General features: G+C 39.5%; 1 protein-coding gene across 1 annotated transcript; it reads right to left on the bottom strand.

The window, feature by feature from the left end:
- Positions 1 to 19: 19 nt before the first annotated feature.
- Positions 20 to 24,215, bottom strand: LOC110455287 (serine--pyruvate aminotransferase-like). Its single transcript, XM_021505321.1, has 12 exons — positions 23,770 to 24,215; positions 20,877 to 20,955; positions 16,805 to 16,918; positions 16,291 to 16,355; positions 15,612 to 15,712; positions 12,811 to 12,881; positions 11,297 to 11,381; positions 10,766 to 10,861; positions 10,373 to 10,442; positions 1,825 to 1,920; positions 1,369 to 1,451; positions 20 to 1,158 (listed from the first exon to the last, which is right to left on the bottom strand). Exons 1-12 carry the CDS (start codon positions 24,070 to 24,072, stop codon positions 999 to 1,001), a joined length of 1,323 nt encoding a protein of 440 aa, XP_021360996.1. The 5' UTR covers positions 24,073 to 24,215; the 3' UTR covers positions 20 to 998.

Raw genomic sequence — 24,215 nt, 5'->3', positions numbered from 1 at the left:
TATATATATATATATATATATATATATCTAAATATACATGGAACAAAACTATTTTTTTCTTCCTCGCTGAATATTCCATATTTGTTTCTCTTGATTGGATATCATTGGATTATACATACATTTAAACTTAAAACTTTGTTAAAATATATTAGATATTGTTATATACTATATTATCTGGAAGCCTATTATGCTTTTATAATAAAATATTAACAACAGTCTTTGGTCTATTGCTGTTATCATTTACCTGCATGTACATAACACATCCTCACACAGTATCGTACATACATTCATTAACATATAGTTATATCTACATTTTGTTAGAAATTCTCACTTGCTTTAAAGTGAACACATTATCATGAATAATATTATATAATGCACTGAAAATGTCTCATAATAAAAGATATGAAACTTTAATAATGATTCCTGTAGATGTTATCTATTCAAAAATTCAAAAAGATTACAAGGTGCTATCAGATTAAAGATCCCCGTACCAGTGCCCAAAATTGTAACTACGTTATGGAAACTTTATTTTTTCCAACGCGACGCTACCATTGATAAAAGATTTTTGAAAAGAAACAATACCTTGTGAGATTTGTATTGTAATTCAGCAAAGGTGAAATACATTAATTTAACTACAATGCCAAGGGGCAAGACCAGAGTATTTGAACTTTTACACTACCTACATAATTGGAATTCATATGAATATCATTGATATTAATTTATTGGTATTTACAGTTTACATGTAAAAATGAATCTACATCTGAACTATCAAAAACAAAGAGGGAAAAGAAACAGATTTGGAGTACCTTTATCTGTATTCCTGAACTAAAGTGTTCTTCGAGAAATCGGCGTCAAACTATGTTTACTCGTTATGTATATCTGCGTATATTTGAAGGTAAACTACATCAATTATGTATAACAAATAAACTATTTGTATTAATAACTTCGTTGGATTGTTAAAATATGACGATAACTCCGGTGATTTTTCTGTTCTGTGTTCACAGTTTTGCATGTGTCTGCCTGTCGAGTGCGATTCCCTCCTTCAGTGCTCGGAGCACCAGTTTAACGTTGTCCGGGGTTGCATTATATCCCATAATACCTACACGCCAAACCTTTCCCGCCAAATCCCCGAGTCCACCTGATATCTCAACTCTGTACCTGCAAGTTAATACAGAACAAATAATTTCAATTAAGACCTGAACGCTTCAGATATTGCTTTGTAATTATTTTTTTAAATTCAAATCAAAGAGTTTAATCAATATGATTGTATATAACTGTAGGCAGTCATGTCTTAATGTATTGTAAAATGTCGCTGATTTGACATAACAAATGTACAGGAAATCTGTCTGTTATATTTGGTAATCTCACGTGTTCATAGCGTAGTCTGTCACGTGCTTCCAGTTGACGTCAGACGGAACCCGGATTGCTGTTACACAAGGAAGACGAGCTGACTGTGAAGGTGGAAGATAAAAGCTGTTTGAATAATGCAATGCAGGGGATGGGGTCGGGTTGGATAATTTTAACAGAAATGAATTATTTGTTGCTAAAAATGTAGCAGTTGACTGTTAACAATGAGAATTAAATTTATGAAATGATAACAGCAAGCCACGAAGAAAACATTATAAATGGAAAAGTAGTTCCTTAGTTCAGGATGCTATTATTTAACCAACACCTCTGCTGTTTAAGGAATGGCCTGGGATAATAAGCGGGGACAATTGTGGTTGAAACAAATTTAATAGCATTAATGTTTTTACACATTGCATACGTAAAAACGTGCAACACGACAGAAAACTAGTGCTGCCCGGAAGATATTAGACGTCTTACTTTGTCCTTTACAAGCAGCTCTAGACCGAGGCTTGCCACACCCTCGTGCAACATCTCCGCACATCGCTTGTGGTTGCTCCAGCTGGCCTCTAGACCCTATCACAAATCAAACATATCAAAAACACGTGACATTTAACTTTATGACGAAAAACGGGACACTTCAATTGTAAATATGAGAAATAGAAAAGCCGACATCAAAACGCTAATCAATGGCAATATAGGCGCAATGCATCGTCATCACTGATCTATTTCAATACATTCGTCAACCTTTGTTGGAGGAATAGGATTCCACAATCTCTATTTGGTGTGAATGCTGTTGGGTCGTTTAATGAGGTCAGACTTATCTTCTTCATTCTGTTGGTTTCAAAACAATATTAAACTATATACTATAACATCAAAACAGTTGCACCATCGGATCACAATTTCAACAAAACGAAACAGAAACCGAGGGTATGTTAAACCTTAATAAAAGAGTCCCAGATAAATCCTGAAATGAGACCAGGGATTCCTTAACTAAGACAGTTCTTGACTGTTGTTACATCATTTGACATGTGTTAAAAAGATTACAGATATGAATTGATTTATTCAGTCACACAATCTTGAGGTTTTTGAAGTAAAACCAATCTTCATGATGTAATACTTACCATAACTTTAGTATGCATATACAATACCTACACCTATCTTTGTAGCCCAAAAACAAAAGATTCAAATATCCCTACCTCCCTACTCTATCTCGATGACAGAGTCACGGAGTGATCTCTCTTCCTCAAACCCCCTTTTATGGAGCCTAAAGGCAGCCAGGATGAGGAGGCAAGGGGAGGAATACAGGGTGGGACTCCATAAAGTTATGGTAAGTATTACATCATGAAGATTGGTTTTACTTCAAAAACCTCAATTTCATTTCAGTAATAATTGCCATAACTTTAGTATGCGAATTCGTCTTACCGTAGTGGAGGCTTCGAATCCAGGCAGACCAGGCTGACGGAACAAACTCGAGACATGCTCAAGGTAGGAAAAAGGTTCAAGGAACCCCCCTAATAAAGCCCCGAAAGTAATTAAAAAATGGAAAACCTCCCCGTGAAACGAGCAGGTGTACCACCGTGGTGCCTGATAGCATACTATTTAAAATCACTGAATTACTGTGGAGGAACAGCCACAGACGGTGCAACCACCACCGGTCCAAGGGAATACAATCCATCAGAATGAGAAGCCAAGGACCGGAGATAAAAATCCGTGAAGGTAGTCTGTCCGCGCCAGAAAGCCGCGGACATGACCTTCTGAAAGGGGGACCCATTGAGGAGGGCCCATGACGCAGCAAGGACCCTGATCTCATGAGCTCTCACCTTATACACCGCCCGAACCGGATCATCCGAGTGGTCGTAACCGGACTTGATGACCTGACAGATCCATCTAGACACTGACTGAGAGGAGATATCCTGTTGACCCTGCTTAATGGGCAAAAACAGACGAGATCGAGGACCTCGCACCCCCCCCCCTGGTTTTATCGAGGTAAAACCTAAGCGCCCGACAGGGACAGAGCAGCCTTTCCCGTTCCTCAGACCCAACGAAGGCAGTCAAAGACGGGATCTTAATCGGATCGGGCGAGAAGCAAGGAACCTGATTCTTAGCCATAAAGGCAGGATCAGTGAGAAGGGTAACGGCAGAGTAATTCCTGGACCATCGGAGGCAAGAGGGGTGAGAAGACAAGGCATGAATCTCACTCCTCCTTCGACCTGAGGCCAGGGCAATAAGGAATACCACCTTGCAGGTAACAAACTTCAAGGAGGCAGACGCCAAAGTCTCATAAGGTGCCCGCATCAGCGATTCGAGCACCAGTGGCAAATTCCACTGCGGAGCCAACTGCCGGACCCTAGGCCTGTCCAACCCAAACCCCCTAATCAAGGCAGAAAGAGAGGAGCACGAGCCTACCTCCGATCTACCATGAACAGAGAGAATACTAGCAATGGCCGTGCGATAACCAGCGATAGTGCCAGGGGCAAGATTGCGGTCCTTAAACAGCCAAAGAAGGAAGTCCGCAATCACCTGGACAGTAGCCTTGGCCGGATCAACCTTCCTGCCGACACACCTATCACAGTAAATTTTCCATCGTGACTGGTAGACGGCAGATGAGGAAGCCTTAATTGATCGAGCGATGCGATCTGACACGTCCCTAGAAAAGCCTGCCTGAGCGAGGCCTCCTGAAATACCTTCCACGCGTGAAGGTGGAGGATCTCCGGACGAGAGTGCATCGTCCTGGACCGAGGCTGGCGAAGGAGGTTCGCTCTGAGAGGAAGAGCCAGGGGCTCTTGCACCAGAAGCGACAAAAGATCCGGAAACCAAGGCTGCCTCGGCCACAGGGGCGCTATCAAATGCATTCCCTCCCAATCCAGAGACAGAGTGTCCACGGCCCAAGCCCTTTGATCTGGAACCGGAGAGACAAACGTTGGCAACTGATTTTTCAGTGAAGTGGCGAACAGGTCTATGTGAGGCCTGTCCCACACCTGACAAATTCCCTCGAAAATCGAGGGATTCAGTTGCTACTCTGTCAAAACCGGCTGGCGGCGCCTGGAAAGAGTATCCGCCAGAACAATAAACCTGCCTGGTAGATGCTTGACACAAATTGTCAACTGCATTTCCTGACAAAGAAGAAGAATGTGGATAGCGAGGGCACACAGGGTGTGAGACCTGGTTCCCCCCTGTCTCTCCAGATGCGCGACAACCGTAGTGTTGTCCGTAGCCACACAAACCACCTTGGAATGCAGGATCTCCCGAAAAGACTGCAGAGCCAACAGAACAGCTCTCATCTCGAGCACATAGCTGTGCTCCGAGAGCTGTTCCCCAGACCACTCCCCCGACTGGCAACGGTCGTCTTGATAAGCTCCCCACCCTGTCATGGATGCATCCGTGTACAGGGTTATAGTGGGAATCGGCTTGGACAAAGGAACCCCTCGGAGAACATTGTCCTGATGAGTCCACCAGCGTGCGTAGTCCTTGACCGACTGGTTCAGAGGAAGCAAGGCTTCCCAATCCCTTGAAGAAGGGACCCAGTTGGCAAGGAGAAACATCTGGAGAAGCCTGATGTGAAGTCTCCCTTAGGGGACCACATCGGCCAGGGCGTTGCGATATCCCATAAAACTGAGAAACCAACGTACCTGGACTTGAGACCGGCCGATGAAGGTCAGAGCAAAAGCCCTGGCCTTCTCGAACTTCTCCATCGGTGGAAGGGCGATGCCCTGAACCGTATTGAAACGGTTCCCCAGGAAAACGAAATCTTGAGATGGGGAAACCTCCGATTTTTCTCTGGAAGGAATGAAGCCGACCTTGAGTAAGAGTTTCAGAACCAGCCGGGTGACCTGCACCAGTCTCTCTCACTAGGTGGAGCATGAGGGAGTCGTCGAAATAGATGTGAAAATCTATTCCTCGAGAGTGCAGGAATCCCACAACCACCTGCAGCAGCTTGGTGAAAACCAAAGGTGCAGTCGTGAGCCCGAACGGCATGGCCCGGAACTGGAAGACCTTTCCGTTGCAAGTAAAACGGAGGTACTTCCGTGCCGACTTCTTGATGGGAATGTGGAAGTAGGCGTCCTTCAGATCTACTGAAGTCGCCCACATTCCCTCTCTCACGGAGGCGATAATACCCCGAGGAGTCTCCATCTTGAAGTGAGGAGAATCTATGTGCTTGTTGAAGGCACTTAGATCTATGATGGGACGCCACGCCCCGGACTTCTTCCGAACCAGAAACATTCTGGAGTAGAACCCGGGAGTGCATCCCGACATAGGAACCTCCTCGACCGCGCCCTTGGGAAGCATGGTCCTTACTTCCTCCTGGAGCGCCAGAGCCTTTTCCGGATCCCCCGGTGGAGGAAAAAAGATTAGCTCCGACACTAAGGGCGGATCCCGCACTAGCGGAATGCCTAACCCCTCATTGATCACAGACAAGGCCCATGCGTCGTCCGTGATTTCCTTCCTCTCTGGAAGGAAAGCAGAAAGACGACCCCCACAGGAAGATCTGGTCGAGGCAGATCGAGACCTTGCCTCGTCTGACACGACCAAGGAGGGAAGAAGACAGTCAGGAACCTTTCTTCTTACCCCCAGGAGGGTTCTTACCCTTCTTACCCTTCCATTTGTTGCCCTTGAAGGGAGGCTTATACTTGGGCTGCGCAGAGGACTGCGAAGCCGAAGGTTTAGCCTTCTTCTTAGGAGGCGCTGACCCCTGCGAGGTACTGGCCTTCTCAGCCTGAATCCTCTTCACCAGAAGTGCAGAGGCGACCGAGTCCTCCTTCAAATCCTTCTGAACAGAAGGAAGGGTCCCTCCAAAAAGAGTGGACCCTGAGAAGGGGGCAGTCAACAATCTGGAGCGGTAAGGCTCATCGACCGGGCGGATTTTCAAAACTGAAAACCGCCTAGCCAACAGGACATTGACGAGCGATGACACCTGTAAAGCTGCCAGCGCTCTCAATGCCCCGTTCAGGGCAGAGATCACTCTGTCCTGGATGTCGGCCTGCTCTGTCTCGATAGTCCGACCCTCAGGCAAGTCGGATACCCTATATAGACAAACCGTCAGGTAGTCTATATAAGACAGAATCTGGATGGAGAGACGCAGCAATCTCTCCATCTTGTGGTGTTCTTTGGGACCGAACACCACCTGGTCCACCGATTTACCGGGCCAGGCTGCAAGTTCCCTCGATTGAGGGGCAAGCAGGCCATCATGTGTGGCATAGTCAGTGGCGTGCACTTCTGACAAATCGCCAACACTGAGCTACAACCCAGCATACCCAGGACTACGGGTTGAAGAAGAATTCTTCTCTTAAACCCAAAACTGGACGGTGGCCAGAGCTGAAGACACAATGGTACCTTCTGGCAGAGAGCGGTCCGACCGAGCGGACACCCGAGGAGCCACCAAAGAACCCAAAAGGGTGGTGGACTCGAGGACAGATGACGCCGAAGGTGGTGGGCAAACATCCTCCCCAAGAATCCGGAAACGTCGGCCCTAAGGCCCCGCATACCGGACAACACATACTGGGCCTCAACCTCAGCAGCCTCATGGTTACCCTCATCCTGGAAATCCTCCTCTGAGGGCAAGCCCTCCTGAGGACCGTCATCAGACGACTCGGAGAGACCAGCGTCTATATCCGAGCAACCAGGTGAAAGATGAACAACATCATCGTCCTCTCTCTGCCATACCCGCGCCCTCAACGTCCATAGCCTCCACACCATCCAGACCAAAAGCCTCGGGCGGAGGAAATGGGCCAGCCAGAGGGGCCAACCCGAGAGAAGGCTCCCCGTACCGGCGTTTAGGTGCAGTGCGCCTAACGGCCGTGGCTGTAGGTTTAGGCTAAGAAGTCCTAAAGGTCCGACACACCTTCTTAGGACCGGCCGATAAGGCCCCCGAAGTAGCAGAAAGTTGGGGGGGGTCAACAGAACTGCTAACACGTCTCCGCGAGGGAGAGACCAAACCCCAAGGATTCCATGACGGAAATGCCATGGGGTTAAACCCATATCCCGGAGGATAGGGGAAAGGTCCCGCGGGCTGGGAGTGACCCCAGAACTGGCCAAACTGGCCTGCCTGAGACTGGGGCTGGCCAACTTGCCCAAAGGGCGAAGGTGGACCGCCACTCCCTCCAGGTGGAAACCCGGACATGTACGGGCTAAGCCCGTAACTGCCGGGATGCTGTCGCAACCCAAAACCATCCGCAGGCTGGTAAGGGCGGCCCAAGGATGGTTGCCCGCAGGCACCCGTATACCCTAAGCCAGGGGAAAACGGAGGCCGGAAACCGGCCCCCTGTCCAGCAAACCCAACCCCTGGGGGGAAACCCCCCAGGTTCCCAGAAGAATGAAACTCGGGACCGGACCTAATAGGACCGGGTCCGGGTAACTGACCGGGAGGGTATGCCTGACCAGCATTGATGCCGGGATTAGTGAGCTGCGCGTCACTAATCCCGGTAGACACAGACAATCCCGAAAGAAAGTCTGTTGTCACACCAGGACCTGAACCCGAAAGAACAGGCCCGGCACCAAGACTGTCCCCAACGACAGCACCACCTGGAATGCCGGGATCACTGACAGAGTCAGTGACCGGCGGCCGGTAGTCCCTACCCGAAGGCAAGCGCAAAAGCTTACGGGCGTTCCCGGCCAATTCGACCCTTGGCTGTGCCAAGCCAGGGTCGGGCTGCCCCTTCCCTACTCCAGGGAGTTCCTGGACAGGAAGGGCCACCCCCTGCTCACGAGAGGGACTCGCCGAAGCAAGACCCCCCGAGACAGGAACAGAGACAGTACCACCAGACCCCAGAGAGCTGGTGGCACGACCTCTATCTCTCTGCTTCCCTCACTTACCGGAAGAAACAGACGAATCTCTCTTACGGTAAGTTGAGGGTAGCTTTGGAACAATGAAGGCCTTGTCCTGAGGTTTAGTTTGTGAACAAAGTTCACAAGGCGAAACCTCACTGCAAGGACGACACCTGGGACAAGCATCATGAGGGTCCCGTTCCACAAAGAAATGGGAACACCCATGAGCTCTACCTCGTCGCTGTCCCGACCGAGACATACCCTCCAAAGCGAACGTAAACAAAAATTTACAAGCAGATAACACGGGAAAAAATGATAAAATACGATAGTACAAAGAACGCAACGTAGAAAGAATTTCACCCGTAATATAAATCAGAAAACGGTTAAAATAAATAACGTTTGCCGAAACAAACAACCGTCACCGAAATAAACAGAGGTAGGAAATTAACCCACGATAATGGCGGACCGTGGCACACCACCGGCACACGTGGAGTAAAAATTGAGTTGACACTCAAACCAAACCGACAAAACAATGTTTTGAATTGGAGCAAGCTCCGGGCGTCAGCAGGCAGCAGGCGCCATAAAAGGAAGAGGAAGGGAGATCACTCCGTGGCTCTGTCATCGAGATAGAGGTTACGTCACAGTAGGGAGGTAGGGATATTTGAATCTTTTGTTTTTGGGCTACAAAGATGGATGTAGGTATTGTATATGCATACTAAAGTTATGGTAATTATTACTGAAATGAAAGTCATTCTTGGTGTGCCTGGGGAAGAGAGACTGCCAATCTCTAACCATAACATTAACTGTTTCTTATTGTTCCTCTTTCTTTTCATAACTACTAGTTTACCATACTCTTGCACTTTTTCACACTCTCTGGTCATTCCACAAATACAAACATCATCATTTGATGATATGAAGTATTATCATTAAATGGTGTTATTTATTATAAATGTTATTGATCTTTTCACATAGAAAGCTTAGACTCTATGTACTGTTACATCAGCTTGCATCTGCATTTGCTGTCACGTCCTTGTGACGTCACTTACGTTTACTGATTAAACGTCAACACCATGGGAAATTATGTACGTGTCTGCATGTAATGGTACGACTGTATTACACGATGCACGTAACTCACCCACAGGTGATTGCACCCTTCAACTTCACTAATAGATACAGTGTGCCAAATAATGAATCATGCTGCTTCATACAGCTGTTTCATTCTTCTATATTTGGTTTGGTTTGGTTTAGTTAAGTATTGTTTAATGTCCTAGAAACAGCTATGGTCATTTAAGGACGGCCTCTCCTATGTGCAAAATACAGGCGTTGAGTGAATGTGTGTGTGTTTTGGGAGGCTGCGATATATTCGCGTTTGTCTACCTTGTGATAGCGCGGAACCGATGTCGACTTTATAGTGCTACCTTACTGAAACATACTGCCGAAGACACCCAGCAGGACACCCCACCGATCACATTAAACTGACAACGGGCGAACCAGTCGTCTCACTCCTAAATTGCTGAGCGTTAAGCAGGAGTATAAACTACAGAACTCATCGGCCAACATATCCACATTGGTATAAACTATTGAAGGGGAAGGTGCGTTAGAACCCTGAACTAATTAATTTGAAATATCCAGGAGTATTGGCTAATTTCAAGTTATACGATATATAAAGTGTGTATACTTTGAACCATGCAACTACTCAAAATAGATATCTGGTTACGTCAAACCTCGGTACTAAATAGTCCTCCAATAAAGTCTTCCACAATGCGAGAAGAACGTTACACACACAGGTGTGTTATCAACTTATATACTAATTGTGTTAATTGTATATCTATGTACTGTAAAGCGCTTTAGAGTTGGTTATGTTAGCTAGATAGGCGCTGTATCAAATGTTGTATATTATTACACGTGTGAAATAAATATTCATATAAGGACAATAAAATACCTGTTTTATTGCCCAGCATGATGCGTTTTATGACAGATTCCTCTTCATATTAGTAACAATAATCGTCGATAATCATTAATAAATTTCATACACCTACTGATACAGCATCGCTTCTTCATTATCTGTACAAGCATGTTAGAAGTTGTCTGACTATATATTTGTATAACTATTAACATTTGTCACTTATTTTGCAAACTAAATTACAATGTATATCGAAATTTATTTATCAATTATACTAGGACAATGAAATTATATATACGCATTAAAATGTATTACAGATTTGTGATAGACAAACAAAGTCAGTAGATTACTTGAACTCACCTCCTCTGCCAGTCGGGATAGACCCTCCCTCAGGGCGTAAATACTCGAGATAGGGCCGGTGTGGTGATATCTACATCAACATTCAAACCAATATTAAAATATTTCTGCTGCTTACTAAAATATATATTAATATTCGACTGGTACATTTTCCTTCAATATGGAAAAATGAATGAATCTGATTGGTTTAAACCTAATAAAAAGATTTCATGACGATGCCAGTTAAGCTTTGATCCCTTTATATTCAAATAATCTTTATATAAAAAAACCTTATCGTATTATAGTATTGATAGCTTATCGCCCTTAAACATGTTATTACCAAAATATCTCTTTGTCATTTAGTTTTGAACATGTGGTAGACTTAAAACCACACAGTAATTAAGAATGCTAACCTACCTTCGGGGTCCTTCGCCACAGCCCCAATAGTTGGCAAGGTGGTTCATATCGAAATAGAATGACCTCACGGGAACTGTGCGAGCTAATACCTTAGCTCTACAATGGGAATACAAGATTTATAAAATGATGAAAGGATCATCAACTATGGTACTTTTGACTGCAACACACCTACTACTGGATAAGAATATTGTACATATAACCGTCTCAATGGCGAGATTTATGTAGTCTTTTCTAATTCTGTATTCAAGAAGGTATTTGTTTAAAGGAGAGAGTAATTCCAAATAATTGTCTTATTTTGGCGATATTTTGTTTTTAATAGAAGGTTATTTTAGAAGGCAAAAGCGCAAGATATAGAAGGTGTTTCTGTAGATTGGTGGGTTTCTAAAGTTATGTTTTGTCTCCAAAGGATGCATAAAACTTTCTTAAAAAATACTTTGAGGATTGAGAAAGATAACTAGAGAAGCCTAATCAAGGTTGATGAACAGAAAAAATGTGTAAGGTAGATAGACACACGATGTGTGGGTGGCGTACCTTGCCTTATCCGAGAATGAGATCGGACTAGCCCCTGGAGGAGCACTCAGCACCTTCTGTGCTCCCGTATACATCACATCAATTTCTGAATAAGAAACAACACAGAGGATTAAGCTTCGCTGTCATTTAAGTTGTTCTGTCTATCATGACATGCAGCAAGTGGTAGGTTAATTTAGCTCAAACGATCTCCGACAGTATCATTCGTGCTAATACTTTAAATATGAAGCTCTTAATAATATCAGAGTTTTAACGGACATTTAACTCCCGAAAACGGGATTGTTATCGAGAGGGCTGCAGAAAAACAAAATCAAAACGTATAAAAGATAAAAGAGAGATAATACCGTCATAAACCGTTATTTAAACTCAAAATCGATCAAATTTGGAGGGAGGGGGCGAGATAACGTGCAATGATAATAAGGTCATGTGTTCGGGAAGGGTACGTGTCTTCTGCTTATATCTTTCTGCTGAAAATCTAAGCCAAATTCAAGTTATGTCATATCGTCATTGTGAGAACTAATTGAAGTGACAAAAAACAACATTGACCTTCATATCAATCAAAGAAATAACATATCTTTTGATGAGATCATGATTGTTATCATAAACCTTGTCCATACTCTCCATCAACCTGTATCTCTCCAAACTGCGCGTTTTAAGTTTGTCCGTCAGCAGTCGACATATTTCAAAGCGGTCATGATATTCAGAGTAAGCTCTAGTGTAATATGTAAACTTCGTAGGCTGGAGAAAAAAGGATGTTTTCTGTGCCGAATCTTCCAAAGAAAATTATTTCGCTAAACTAATATGGAACATCGTTTTATGAGAGGTAAGTCTGTATTTATAGAAATAGATGAATGATGTTTCAAAATATATTACTTGCACAACGTATTGGAGATATCTTAGAATATGGCTCAAAGGATGGCATTTGTATTTAGAGATGTTAATATCCAATATACTTATCAGTCAGTAATTCTGCTATTAATAACTAATATTACATAAATGATGAATATAATTCAGTTATGGTGATAACGTGTGTAGTATAAAATGTTATATTAAGTTATAATGACTAGGAATATTGATGACTATGTATAATGTGGGTTATCAACCTATATTGACCCAATGTAAACTTCGTTTAAAGTGACGTTGAATAAATATAAAACATGCGATTATGGCGATCGGATAAAAGGGTCATATTAGGCTAAAATGGCTAAGTAGAACATCAAAATTCTCAAGCTCTATTATTTAGGTATAAAATGTTGCTGTGAGATAATACAGAATGTTTTAAGTTGGGTATTGAATTATAGATGACTAAATATACAAGATTTTTTTAATTTTTATTGACTGTCTATGAAGCATTATATCAAATCATGTTGGCTTTGATAATTTTTCGAAAACGTCATTCCTTAACTGGCAAAAATATCATATCTATTGAAACATCTTCTTTTGGTGACACTTGGTGAAAGGAAGGTTGAAAAGGTCGCAGATACTTTTGAGATCAACCTTAGGATTGTTTTACCTACCCCAATCGTCCATATACATGGGGACACCACCTAGGGCCGCCACGGAGTCCACAAGAAGCAGACAGTTGTACCTTTGATTAAAACAGAATGAAATAGAACAATGAGCTATAACGTCTTGAAACATGGGAAAACTATAACTCTGAAAAACATAATACATTTAAATGGAACTGAAGAGACACTAAAATAAGAGAAATGACAACTTGAATAAAAAAACCGTACTACATGGGATAGTAGAATGTATCCTATCAGATCCAATAGGTGGACGGCAGGTCATATATATCATATTTATAGTGTAGATTTAAGACTGTCCGGTAGAACACCCTGGTTACGTTAATCTTTCAAAATACGAAACAACTGTGACATGTTAACTCTACAATCTGGTGGCATGAAAATTAATAGTAGATTGGAAAGACAAAATGACCCGTGTTTAAAGAAATATGTATAAATTGACATGTTGAAATGTACAGCTATTTGGATGAATCAAATGATTTTTTCTTGAAGAAAGAGGTTTTATCTGCGCGTATATTCATATTTCTTCAAACAATTATATGTTGGAATATGCTGAATTGTTCCGGGGAAATGTTTAATACATTGACCTCACAGAATTTTGGTTTAGAAAAATACGGAAAACAAGTGTTAGGCTGCAGTTAAATATCGGAATTAACTCACACTTCTTTTGTCATTTTTTATAACTAATTCACAGGCTTAAACTATATGACACAACATTCCATGAAATAAAAATAAAAAATCGAGATATAATACACCAATTTTACATAATATCCATACTAAATGGCTGAGTCTGCTGAATGCTGCTGCTATATGTTGTCAAAACAAAAAAAAGTTATTTTTTAGAAATGCATCAAATGAACCCCGCTTAATTCCTTTAGGGCTAAATTACCGAGCTTTAAAAATACATTTATGACATTTTGTTACACAGTAGATGCGATATTCACTATGGGTATACCGTTTTTCTTGAAATAACAGTTTCTTGCCTTTCATTTCCGATTTAGCTATAAGGCCATAACATTCAGGATTCTTGGTTCACATTTTCCTACTTATATTTTTTCCTCTGCGTCCCATTATAGGCAATTTAATTAGAATGAGTAACTGATGAATAAGAAAGTGAACAAATCGATACAGACATGAAGGCAATGTAAACCGACCGTAGGATCATAATGTCAATTTTCTATTAAATACTTTTAAATAACGGGATCAGTAATTTGTTTTAATAAATAATTAAGTAGATCAATGATTAAGGCTCTAAATCAACAGTCTCGTACTTAAACTCGACGTTGCTGGATAAGTTCATTAGCAATGGTTGTCAGTATGAGAATACGACTTGAGAATAACTTGAGAACGGATTTTTCCATTTCCCGGCATTTTTTTCCAAAAAGAACGTCTGCTCGCGCTAGATGACGTCTTAAACCGAAAGTGATATGAACACAAAAGTGATCCACACAGGAATATAGTCCATCATAATCAAATCAATATAAAGTTACGAAAACAATTGCGAGGATAATAAAACATTATCAAGCGTAAATGTGCATATTAAAAAGCCAATGACGATAGGATTGTTTTAAAAATATTTTGTTCTTCATAGTTTTAAGGTTCATTGTATTCCTCCGCGCAATCTTCTTATTTTTTAAGTTTGTCACAGACCGAGGAATTGCGATCGTTGAGCTAAGAAGTCATTTAGAAAACATGGTGTTTAGTTGACTCTTTAAATGGAGAAATATATAAGGTAGTAGTATATAAATGCTAACGTGTTTATCATACGGTATTTTGAGTGTTTGTCGTTCGAAATTTTTTCTCGTTGCTTGCACGTAGATTAAGTCTCGAGTCCATCTGTGGTTGCCTCTCGATTTTATCCACGTGCTCGCGATGAGAAAACTGTTCTCACGTCAAACCCTGAGCAAACAGTGCGGTAATCTATTGTTATTTTGTTTTTGTGTTGACGCTGTGATATATTTTGTTATTGTATGTTGACGATGTTGTATATTTCTTTTTTATATTTTTTTTTTCATTTTCCTACATTTTTTAACAAAATAAATGAACAACACGTTGAAGATAATGACTCGGGGATCAGAAGGTATCAGTTGTCGCTTAACGCTCATCTTTCCCTTATACAGCGATGACTAACTAAACCTGGATAGGTGTTCGAATGACACAGACTCGGTGACGTGCGTTATGCATAGAGTTGTGTACCTAATTATATGGTTTATAGATATTTCGTAATAGACAGGTAAGTAGAGATATACCACCATTATTTTTACAACAGTGAGTCAAAAACAATAGAGATATCCTGTATAAACATAACAAAGAAAATAACATGATTCACTACAGTTCCAAAATTTAAATTGACAAAAGGAATTAGATTAAAACAGGAAAAAATTAAATTACATATTCCAATATCAAAAATAGCATTTAAATTAAAACTGTATTCCGTTTAAAACACAAATCTCAATTTACCACTTCAGTACTCTCCTAATTCATTAATAAACGGAAGGTATTGGAGTGGTTAATTTAGATCTGTCATTCATTCAGACAGAATGCATTTTAATCGGATTTGGACGTATTTAGCAGAAACCTCAGATAAACTAATGGGAAATTCAAAACGGTTATTAATTTAGTAGGATCACACGAGTAAGGAAATTAGCATAAAATATAATGAGGTAAAAAATATTTTCAAAAAGTCGAAATGATGATATTGCAGGCAATATAAAAATGTTTATGAACATTACAATATTGCTATATATGACTGACAACCTATTGTGACGTCATCGAGTTCCTTTGCATCTTACTTGTGACACAGTTTCCCCACTCCCTCCAGAGGCTGTAGCGTCGATCCAGACGACTCCCCGTGTGTTAAGAACAACAATGCTGGTCTATATTTTCTCAAGCCCTTTCAAAAAGAAAAATAACAAGTTATCAAGACACATAACTGTCTGGGGGTGGATGAGGCAGTTACTGGTTAGAGAAGAACAATTTTTGATAGTTGATTAGTAAGTCTGTGACGTTTTCGTAAGCTGATCTCAATGCGTTACCTCAGAAACGAGTCTTAAAATTAAACAAAAAGGATAACAAATATGGTAGGCAAATAAATGCATGCTTCAGTGATAAGCGCTTGGTATTTGCTGTTCCTGAGTAAGACATTTGGTCAGGTGTTTAACTATATCTTAAGTTGTGTTTAGACTGTAAGCATCTGGCTTTGTGTACTGTTAGAAATCTTTTAACTCTGTATTTATAATGTGCTTCAAATCAACAAGTAATCAATTTGAAAGGGGAAATTAAAACGCACTGTTACTCATGAGCAAACCTCTAACTGACATAGTGATATATTTAGAAGTCCAGATATTTATCTAATCATTTTACACTGCAGTGGCTACTGGATAATGAAAATGTTTACAGGGTCGAAGAGAGGTTGTCGAAATGCATTTAAGTGCAGTATTTATTGCTGTATTGATTAAATAGAGTTCTGACCTCTTCAATTTCTGCTAGATTGAACACTTGTCCCATGGGCTTCTTTATTTTCTGGACGACAGCATCTAAAGATAAATATACAAATAATTTAAGCAATGCACAAAATTAATTTGGATAGGAATTGGTCATGTAATAATATCGCTTCAATTTTCTAGTTTCATTAATTATTCTATCAATAAACTCCTGTAAAAACAAACCTTGTAGGTAATACCACACATCTGTTAACATTCTCAATAAGACAATATGCAATATTTTTCAGTTAAAAGCAAATATCGATTTTGCAAATAAGTTAAAGTTTGATCCGTAAAAGTGCAATCGATTTTACGAGCTACATGTTATACCCTTCTTTTCAATTGAATTACATTTTATAAAAGCATTATTACACAAACCGCATTATATTTTCCGGGTTCGGGGAGTGAAAACCAATGGAAGTATCCGTTTTATTACAAAGCGGGTATCATAGAAGCATTATAGACGATAACATCGTAATCATATTCCAGAAACGCTTACTCACCATTTCGTGAGGCCATGTCGGCGAATCGATCACCCCACAGGCCGTTTACGCTCACTAGAGTAGTCTCCCCTGGTTGTAAGAGATTACAACAAGCTGCTTCCATAGCGGCATGACCTATACAGGGAGATAAAGAGATCAGGAATTAAAATACGCACAGAAGGTTGATATAGTGTAGTTTATATAATAGTACATATACACACACATAGTGGGCATATATATAAGTAACCAGAGGTGACAGACCAATGAGATTCAGTCTCATGTGTCAGGGGAGACATGATTGAACTTTTTAAAATCATGACAGGGAAATATGATTCCAAAGTGTCCAAGCTCATGTCACAAAAGGGGTCATGAGTATAAACCATTCAAGGATATAATGCGCCTAAACATGAGAAAGAATTCATTTTGTCACAGAACTGTTGACAGCTAAAACAGCCTGTCATCAGAGATGATGTTATCAATAACTATCATTTCTTTCGAGTCTTGCCTACACAATCACTGGAGAAAACAACCGATACTCTATAATTATAGAGAATCAATTTTATTATCCACCCGTAGTTAAATACATGAACTGAATATTTTTTCTAATCGTTCATTATCAAATTTATGTTGTGCAAACTAATTAGTCTAAATGGGAATTTATGCATGATTTATTTTCACCTCAAATATTAATGGTTAATGTTATTCAAATGTCCATGTTCTTGACAGAATTCTTCAAACCGTATTGAGCTGACAGCAGAGGAATTTTATAAAGTCCTACAGTCAGAATAAAATATGTGTATCAGTGTGTATCTATAGGAGTAAATAAAAGTTTCCTGTCCCCAGAGTAAAGATATATATAAAGAAACATATACTTAAAGGCATTTCGATAGTAGTTTTATTAATCAACTAAAATACCCCTCACCGTACATGTTCAAAAACGTTCTTGAGACACACAAGCATAAACAATTTATTTAAGGCGTATACATCTTCACTTCAAACATTTACATAATTGGTTCTTGTGTGAGCAGGTAAACAAAGTTTTTAACCAGATCGTTTAATTTTTTCCCCCAGATCATGATTGCTATGCACGAGTAGTATCTTAGTTATCAAACAAATTAAATTATTTCTTTTTTGAATCACCGGTTTCAGAAGGGGCTTGCGAGGAGTTTTTGAACGTAACAACAGTTGGGTACAACTGCAGTAGTCATGGTAACTGATAAAGGACAACCAACTCCTGTAAATACTGAGAATCTTTTCCATTTGATTGCATGCGTGCATCTACATTTTTCTGTGGACTGTATATCGTACAGGGAACTATTGTTTGTAGTCTTTTTGTATTCATCAAATTTCTTTTTGACACATGTTTCTTATTAAAATTAGTTCACCATTTCAGCAATATTTGAAGTGAGATGGATCACTTGCAAACGTGTCCACGGATTCACTTTGAGTAGATTATTTTTGCCTGCTAATAAGATGGCAAGGTTTTGCATCTTAAAGCAGATCGTTTCTTGACAGTTGTCTAGATATCAACATGGATAGCTTGAATTTAACATCTTTCTTGAAGCATGATGAAACCTTTAACTCGGCCAATGACTTTATGCTTTGTATGTTCAACGAAGGTAGTGCTTCAACATATTAATACAGTAGACATGAAGGAAGAGAATCCATATTTTGAGGCTTTGATTGCGATTTTGTGATGATCTTTTCTTGTTGCAAGCTTTTCCAATGACTCGGCATCAAATTGCGGGGCTGATTTGTGACATTTCGTTGTTTCGTTTGTTCATTCTCGTCTTTTCAGGGCGAAAATGAAAAACAACGAGAATCAAGGTTTGTTAATCATCGTCCTTTTGCCCCGAAAAGACGACACAACGAGATTTAAGGTTTGTTAATTGTCGTCCTTTCGAAACGAAAAGACGAAACAACGAAAAGATGACATTTCTATCCCGAAAAGACGAGACTTTGAGGTAGCTAATTAGCGTGCCATTTTTTTTGTCTTTTCGCGTGTGATTTCTCATCTTTTGGCAAAAAAACAGCTTTAAGGATAACTTCTTTTAAATGTGTGTTAAATGTCGTCCTTTCGGAGTAAAAAAACGAAACAACGAAACGGCACAAATCACCCACCGTATAAAATAGGATACAATCAGTCATGTTTTTCTTATATATCTGATTTGTCCTGGAAGTAATCGCTGAACTCGTCGGCAAAATTTGTTTTCTTCATAAGGACAATATTGATCTCATTATTTCACCCTTTTGCTTGTAAGATGTTTGCAAGTTCACTTTTCTTCCCTAATTCTCTGATTTAATCTGAATGATAATCCTTCCTGCATTGAATAAGTTCATCTCGTAGCAGATATAAATCTCTGTGCGAGCGCTGTAAGATGATCGATTTAGTCCTGTGTCATTGCCTTACTGTTTATCTACGCTTGTTTCCATGTGTTTTTCATAACTCATCATCGCATCAATGATCATTTGGTCTCTAATCGTTATCAGTGTTTATCCTGAACTTGAATGAGCTTGTTTCTCGATCAGAGATCAGTACCAGTGTTTCAGAAGCCGTTCTGTTCAGGAGAAGCTTCTTTATGGCAAATCATCTGAATCGTGTATCAACACCTCGGAAAAGACCATGTGCTCTAAATGTATCAACGTATCGTCTGGGTTGAAAAAGAGATTTCTCACATTTTGGCCATTTTAAAGAAAAAAAGCAACTACGTTGTTTGCTCTGCGATTTCAAGCATCCTGTTTGATTATGTAGTTTTTCTGTACTTGCTTCGCTAGAACTTGGTAATAAACTTGGGAATCTAGCCAATTATCCTAACTTATTCTTCACAGAGTGATGATTCAGAAAATGTGATTAAATGAAATAACTGGACTTGTAGGTTAAGTAATTGGTCTAGTGGTACAAATACTTGGGAGACACTGTCTTAAGCAATGATGATTCCTCATACAAAGATTAAACCTTTTTTTTTTTTTTTTTTTTTTTTTTTTATCAAATTAAAACTGCTCCAAAAAAAAAATGCAACGGCGCTGTTGTAGATGATAAATGTAGGATAACACGGCAGGCAGACAAGTCAGTTATTTGATTATCTTGACTGGATTACTTGAATTCACATCGTACTAATACCGTGAAAGTGGAATGCTTTGCGGTGTGGAAATGCTTGCGTTTTTCGAGATGTGTGAATAAGCGCGAACATATCCATACGCGAATTTTTTGTTTATAAAATGCAATAGATTATAGATACATAAACCCACTACCAATGCATTTTTTTTTACAGTAGACCAATATCTTACTTGAGAGCGAAATCATTAAGTGCACAGTGACACATTGATACCCTAGTGCAAGTAATTGTCCTATTTGACTTAGTGAGTACTCGTATATAGCACACATCAGGTGACAGGTCGATGTACCCAACGATGTGTGTAATTTTCAATGGTACTCGGCTACGGCTGACTGAACACAGTGAATCAAGTGTGGGGAAAAACCTTTCACCATGCAATGTAGGTTAGTATCCCAACGTTCTTTAAGTCTTCGAAAAATACTGGATTAAAACATTATTATATTTTGTGGCCAATGGCTCGGAAAAATATAGAAGTCATTTGATTTAGTGCATAAAGGACAACCAGTTTAGGAAGAGGGAGTTGGGATCAGAATAAGACAAAAAGCCAAACTGCGTTAATGCTCGACTGTCACGCCTAAGGAGATGATTATATTTTGGGAAATCAGGGGCATATTTTAGTCTATGAAACAAGGTAATCTCAAGGTTGTCAAGGTTGCATATAAAAGTGCATTTGAACGGGAAAAACACTACCGCGAAGGTGGCCAGGCTAAGAAAGTGAGTCTCCAATGGGTACTCTCTAGAACTTCAACCACTATATATGTCGTTTGGTTATCTGTCTGACATGTCCCTTGTCTATTTCATTGAGTACAATGATTTATAAATCAGGACTACCAAAATGACTTGATGAGTAACAAAAATAGTACAAGCACCGATTTAACCGTTTTTTTCCCGATTTGTATTTCATGTCCTATCACAACTATATTTGTGACTACATTGTACATGTATGAATATAGGGTATATGTAATGGTGACTGATACCTGTTCCAGACACGCAGACAGTCCAATTATTTTTGGTCTGGAAGGCGTACTTGATACCATTCTTCACTTCGTCCATTATCTATTCAAATAAAAAAACAAATACATTATGTCAGTGTGTTCAGACTGAGGTACATGTACATACATATATACCTGTAGTACTTTTAGATTGACAAATGATTGATGCAATTTAACATAAAAACCTTCTCTCCTTTACACTCTATTTACAGTGTTTATTACGTAACCTCCCAGCGTATGTTGAGGTACAATTGTAACTCAGGTAGACAATCCTGGCAATCTGTATTTAGATAATATATACCTTATCTAGGGTTACATTGACATTACAAAATATAACATTTTATTTACCAGCACGAAATGACAAATTCAGTTAAGCGCGTATGCGCTTCATTTTGAGTTTTTCATTTCCATTTGGTTATAATATTGGCTATCATCATTAAACAAGATTTAACATGAAAAGAATCGTAAAAAATATCTTCATTTAGAGAATATTTACATACTGTTTCTACAAAACTTTCACTTTTATCATGTTATAACCTTCAGGACTCGCACAACTAAATCAACCAATCAGCAAGTGTTTCATACGATTTCAATCCCAAATTTGTTCCGGGTTAAGACAGTGCCTCTTAGTAATTGTTGACATATTTTACATTGAATGAAATCTACAGATATTGAACTTTAGAAAAATGTATAGTTTTAGTAGATTTTAAAATGTAATGCCTGATTGATATGAGGTCAAATGTTAGGGGGTGTTCCCGTCCCATTTCACCGGTTTGGCTTGTAAACTTCCGGTTGTCAAAAGCAGACGCCTGTAGGGATCTTAAATGCCACCAAACTCACAAAAAAAATGCCTTTTGAATCCTTTGTAAGGTATGTATCTGTGAATCTAGAAAGTTGTCACTAGTGTTGAACTTCAAAAATTAACGCTATTAGCTCAAAAGCTTATTAATAACATATAGTAGATGATTTAGATGTGTGAGCCCTTCACAGTTGTGAGATGAAAAATTGAAATATTTCCCCCGATGTGTTTCACCGACCCCAAGCATGATTACTCAACGCAAAAAAATAATAAAAAAGAAAACCAATCGTCACCACTGTCATAAAATGATTGACCGCTGATTAGTCTAAAAAACATTACGGAAACACCCGAGCAATTTCCGATTAGAAACATTCACGGATTTGCTTTTTTTGATGCTTAATAATGGAAGAAAAATAGAAAAATAGAACCTGTGTTGTCGGCAAGTCAGTTTATATATGCCATGATCATGACCCTATGAACAGTTTGCCTTATAAACAGACAGTTCAGTGTACATGTACTAGGTTGATAGCACGTGATACAGAACATCGAGTATATTTTTATAATTCTTAATGAATTCGAGTACACGGTGTGAGAAGAAACAATACCCTTCAGGGATGTATAGGCTGGGCCATGTATCTTATTCATTCCACGTCTCTTTCAGAAAAGCTGAGAATTGTATGAGAAGTTTTTATTGTAATATACACTATCATTCCGCCTTAGCTACCATTATTTATTTTCTATTGAAAGCTTTATATTTCACTAAACCATATAATGCATTTTATTTTATTTCTATAACGTCAAGTAAACTAAAGTGATAAGCGTTGAAACTTGATACGAGTGGTATTCAAAATAGCTTCATTTATCAAATGCATGGTTAGATTACAAATATTTGTACGCAGTTTTGTTAGTGTTGAGTTTTTTCTTTGAAAGTTATTTTCCGAAATGAACATACTTGCTTATGGGTTCAAAATAATCACGTGAATATAAAACAAACCCTTTATTGTAATAATTTTAAAGCAAAGACTTTTAATGACATGGTTATAATTGTTTTGTGTTACGAATCGTGAAACTGACATATCTTTGAAAGCTTGGTCGTGGTCATGGTTGAGTAGCAAGGTACACATGGACCAAGTCACAGGGATGTTTTGCCTCCTAAGTATTCGGGGTATATATATATATGCTAGTAACACTATACCGTACACGACACATGTGTTCACCAGCCTAGCTATCTTAACAACACTTTAACCTATATAATCATACGGCATATCTGGATATACAAATCCAGGTTATAACGTTTCGAACATATTTATCCTATATGATGTATATTCAATATTATATTTATTCAAATGGCTACATGAGGAAAATATTTTTGTAAAATATTTATAAAAATCTCGTCCCAAAAGTTGTGTTGATGACTTGATAATCTAACGACACTGAACAGCAGGGGACTTTATAACATATATATAAAGTATGGTTAGCTTACAACTAAATTTATGAAGAATTTAATTTGAAAAATGTTTAATTTAAGACTTATTTAAATGTAGTTACAGGAAATGATTATCAGCATAAATAAAAAAATACTTGGGTGTACAGAATTATATATGTTTCTTAATTGATGTTACCGAAATCACATGTTTTTGTAGATGTATTATTATTATCAAAAAAGGCGCGGAGATAACCATGCTTGGTGTGTAATGTCAAACGTGTTGACGAATAAATGCTGAATAGATACAACAATGTGACGCCACATACTGTCTGTGTCAGGTACGTATCATTATAATAATTCAGTTTGTCCAGCTTCCCAATTGTCTATTAATCTGAATTAAAACTAATCGTATCCGGAATAATAATTGTAAAATAATGAAAGCGACTGATAAATATCCCCAAATGTAATTAATTGCAATCATCATCTGAATAGGTAAAGCAACTAGTTATTAAGATATAACTTAATTAATATGATTTCATTAATTTGGACTGTCCAGTCAGAGGACTTGACCAAACACCCATCAAATGCCTGTTAATGAGCAACCACTCTTACACAGGTAAAAGTCTCTGCGTCAGTGAAGCTGTATGACGTACCTTGGTAAACTCGGGGTGGAGATGGCCCAGGGCGGGTAGGGCGCCGGCGTTGAGTATCCTAGGGGGACAGTTTGAGGGGCCGGGCCCCATCAGCAACTTCCGTGGAATATCCATCGGATGGAAAAGACTTTCGGGTGGGGGTGACAGGGAACTCATCTTGGCCCCTAGAATCCAGGTAAGCGCTGACAGGTGTGGGTTGTTTGGGGACAGCAGACGATTCCCTGTTACTGCCGTACTATGTATCGACAATTTCCGCATCACGGAGTACGTTCGTGGCATACTAATGAATCTCAGTGACTCCATTTTTAGTTTTTTGGACGGAAAATTGTCACCCTGTACAATTCAGACCCTAAGTTAGTGTCTTCGGGAGATAGTGGACACCAAATGGGTCACTCCATGCTAGATAGTGTCCGTGTATTATTTTAAGCTAAACTAAATATACAGGT

This window comes from Mizuhopecten yessoensis, unplaced genomic scaffold (assembly GCF_002113885.1).
Source record: "Mizuhopecten yessoensis strain PY_sf001 unplaced genomic scaffold, ASM211388v2 scaffold8195, whole genome shotgun sequence".
Lineage (NCBI taxonomy): Eukaryota > Metazoa > Mollusca > Bivalvia > Pectinida > Pectinidae > Mizuhopecten > Mizuhopecten yessoensis.
Note: the sequence above shows the minus strand (reverse complement) of the source record. Positions and strands in the feature narration are given on the sequence as shown.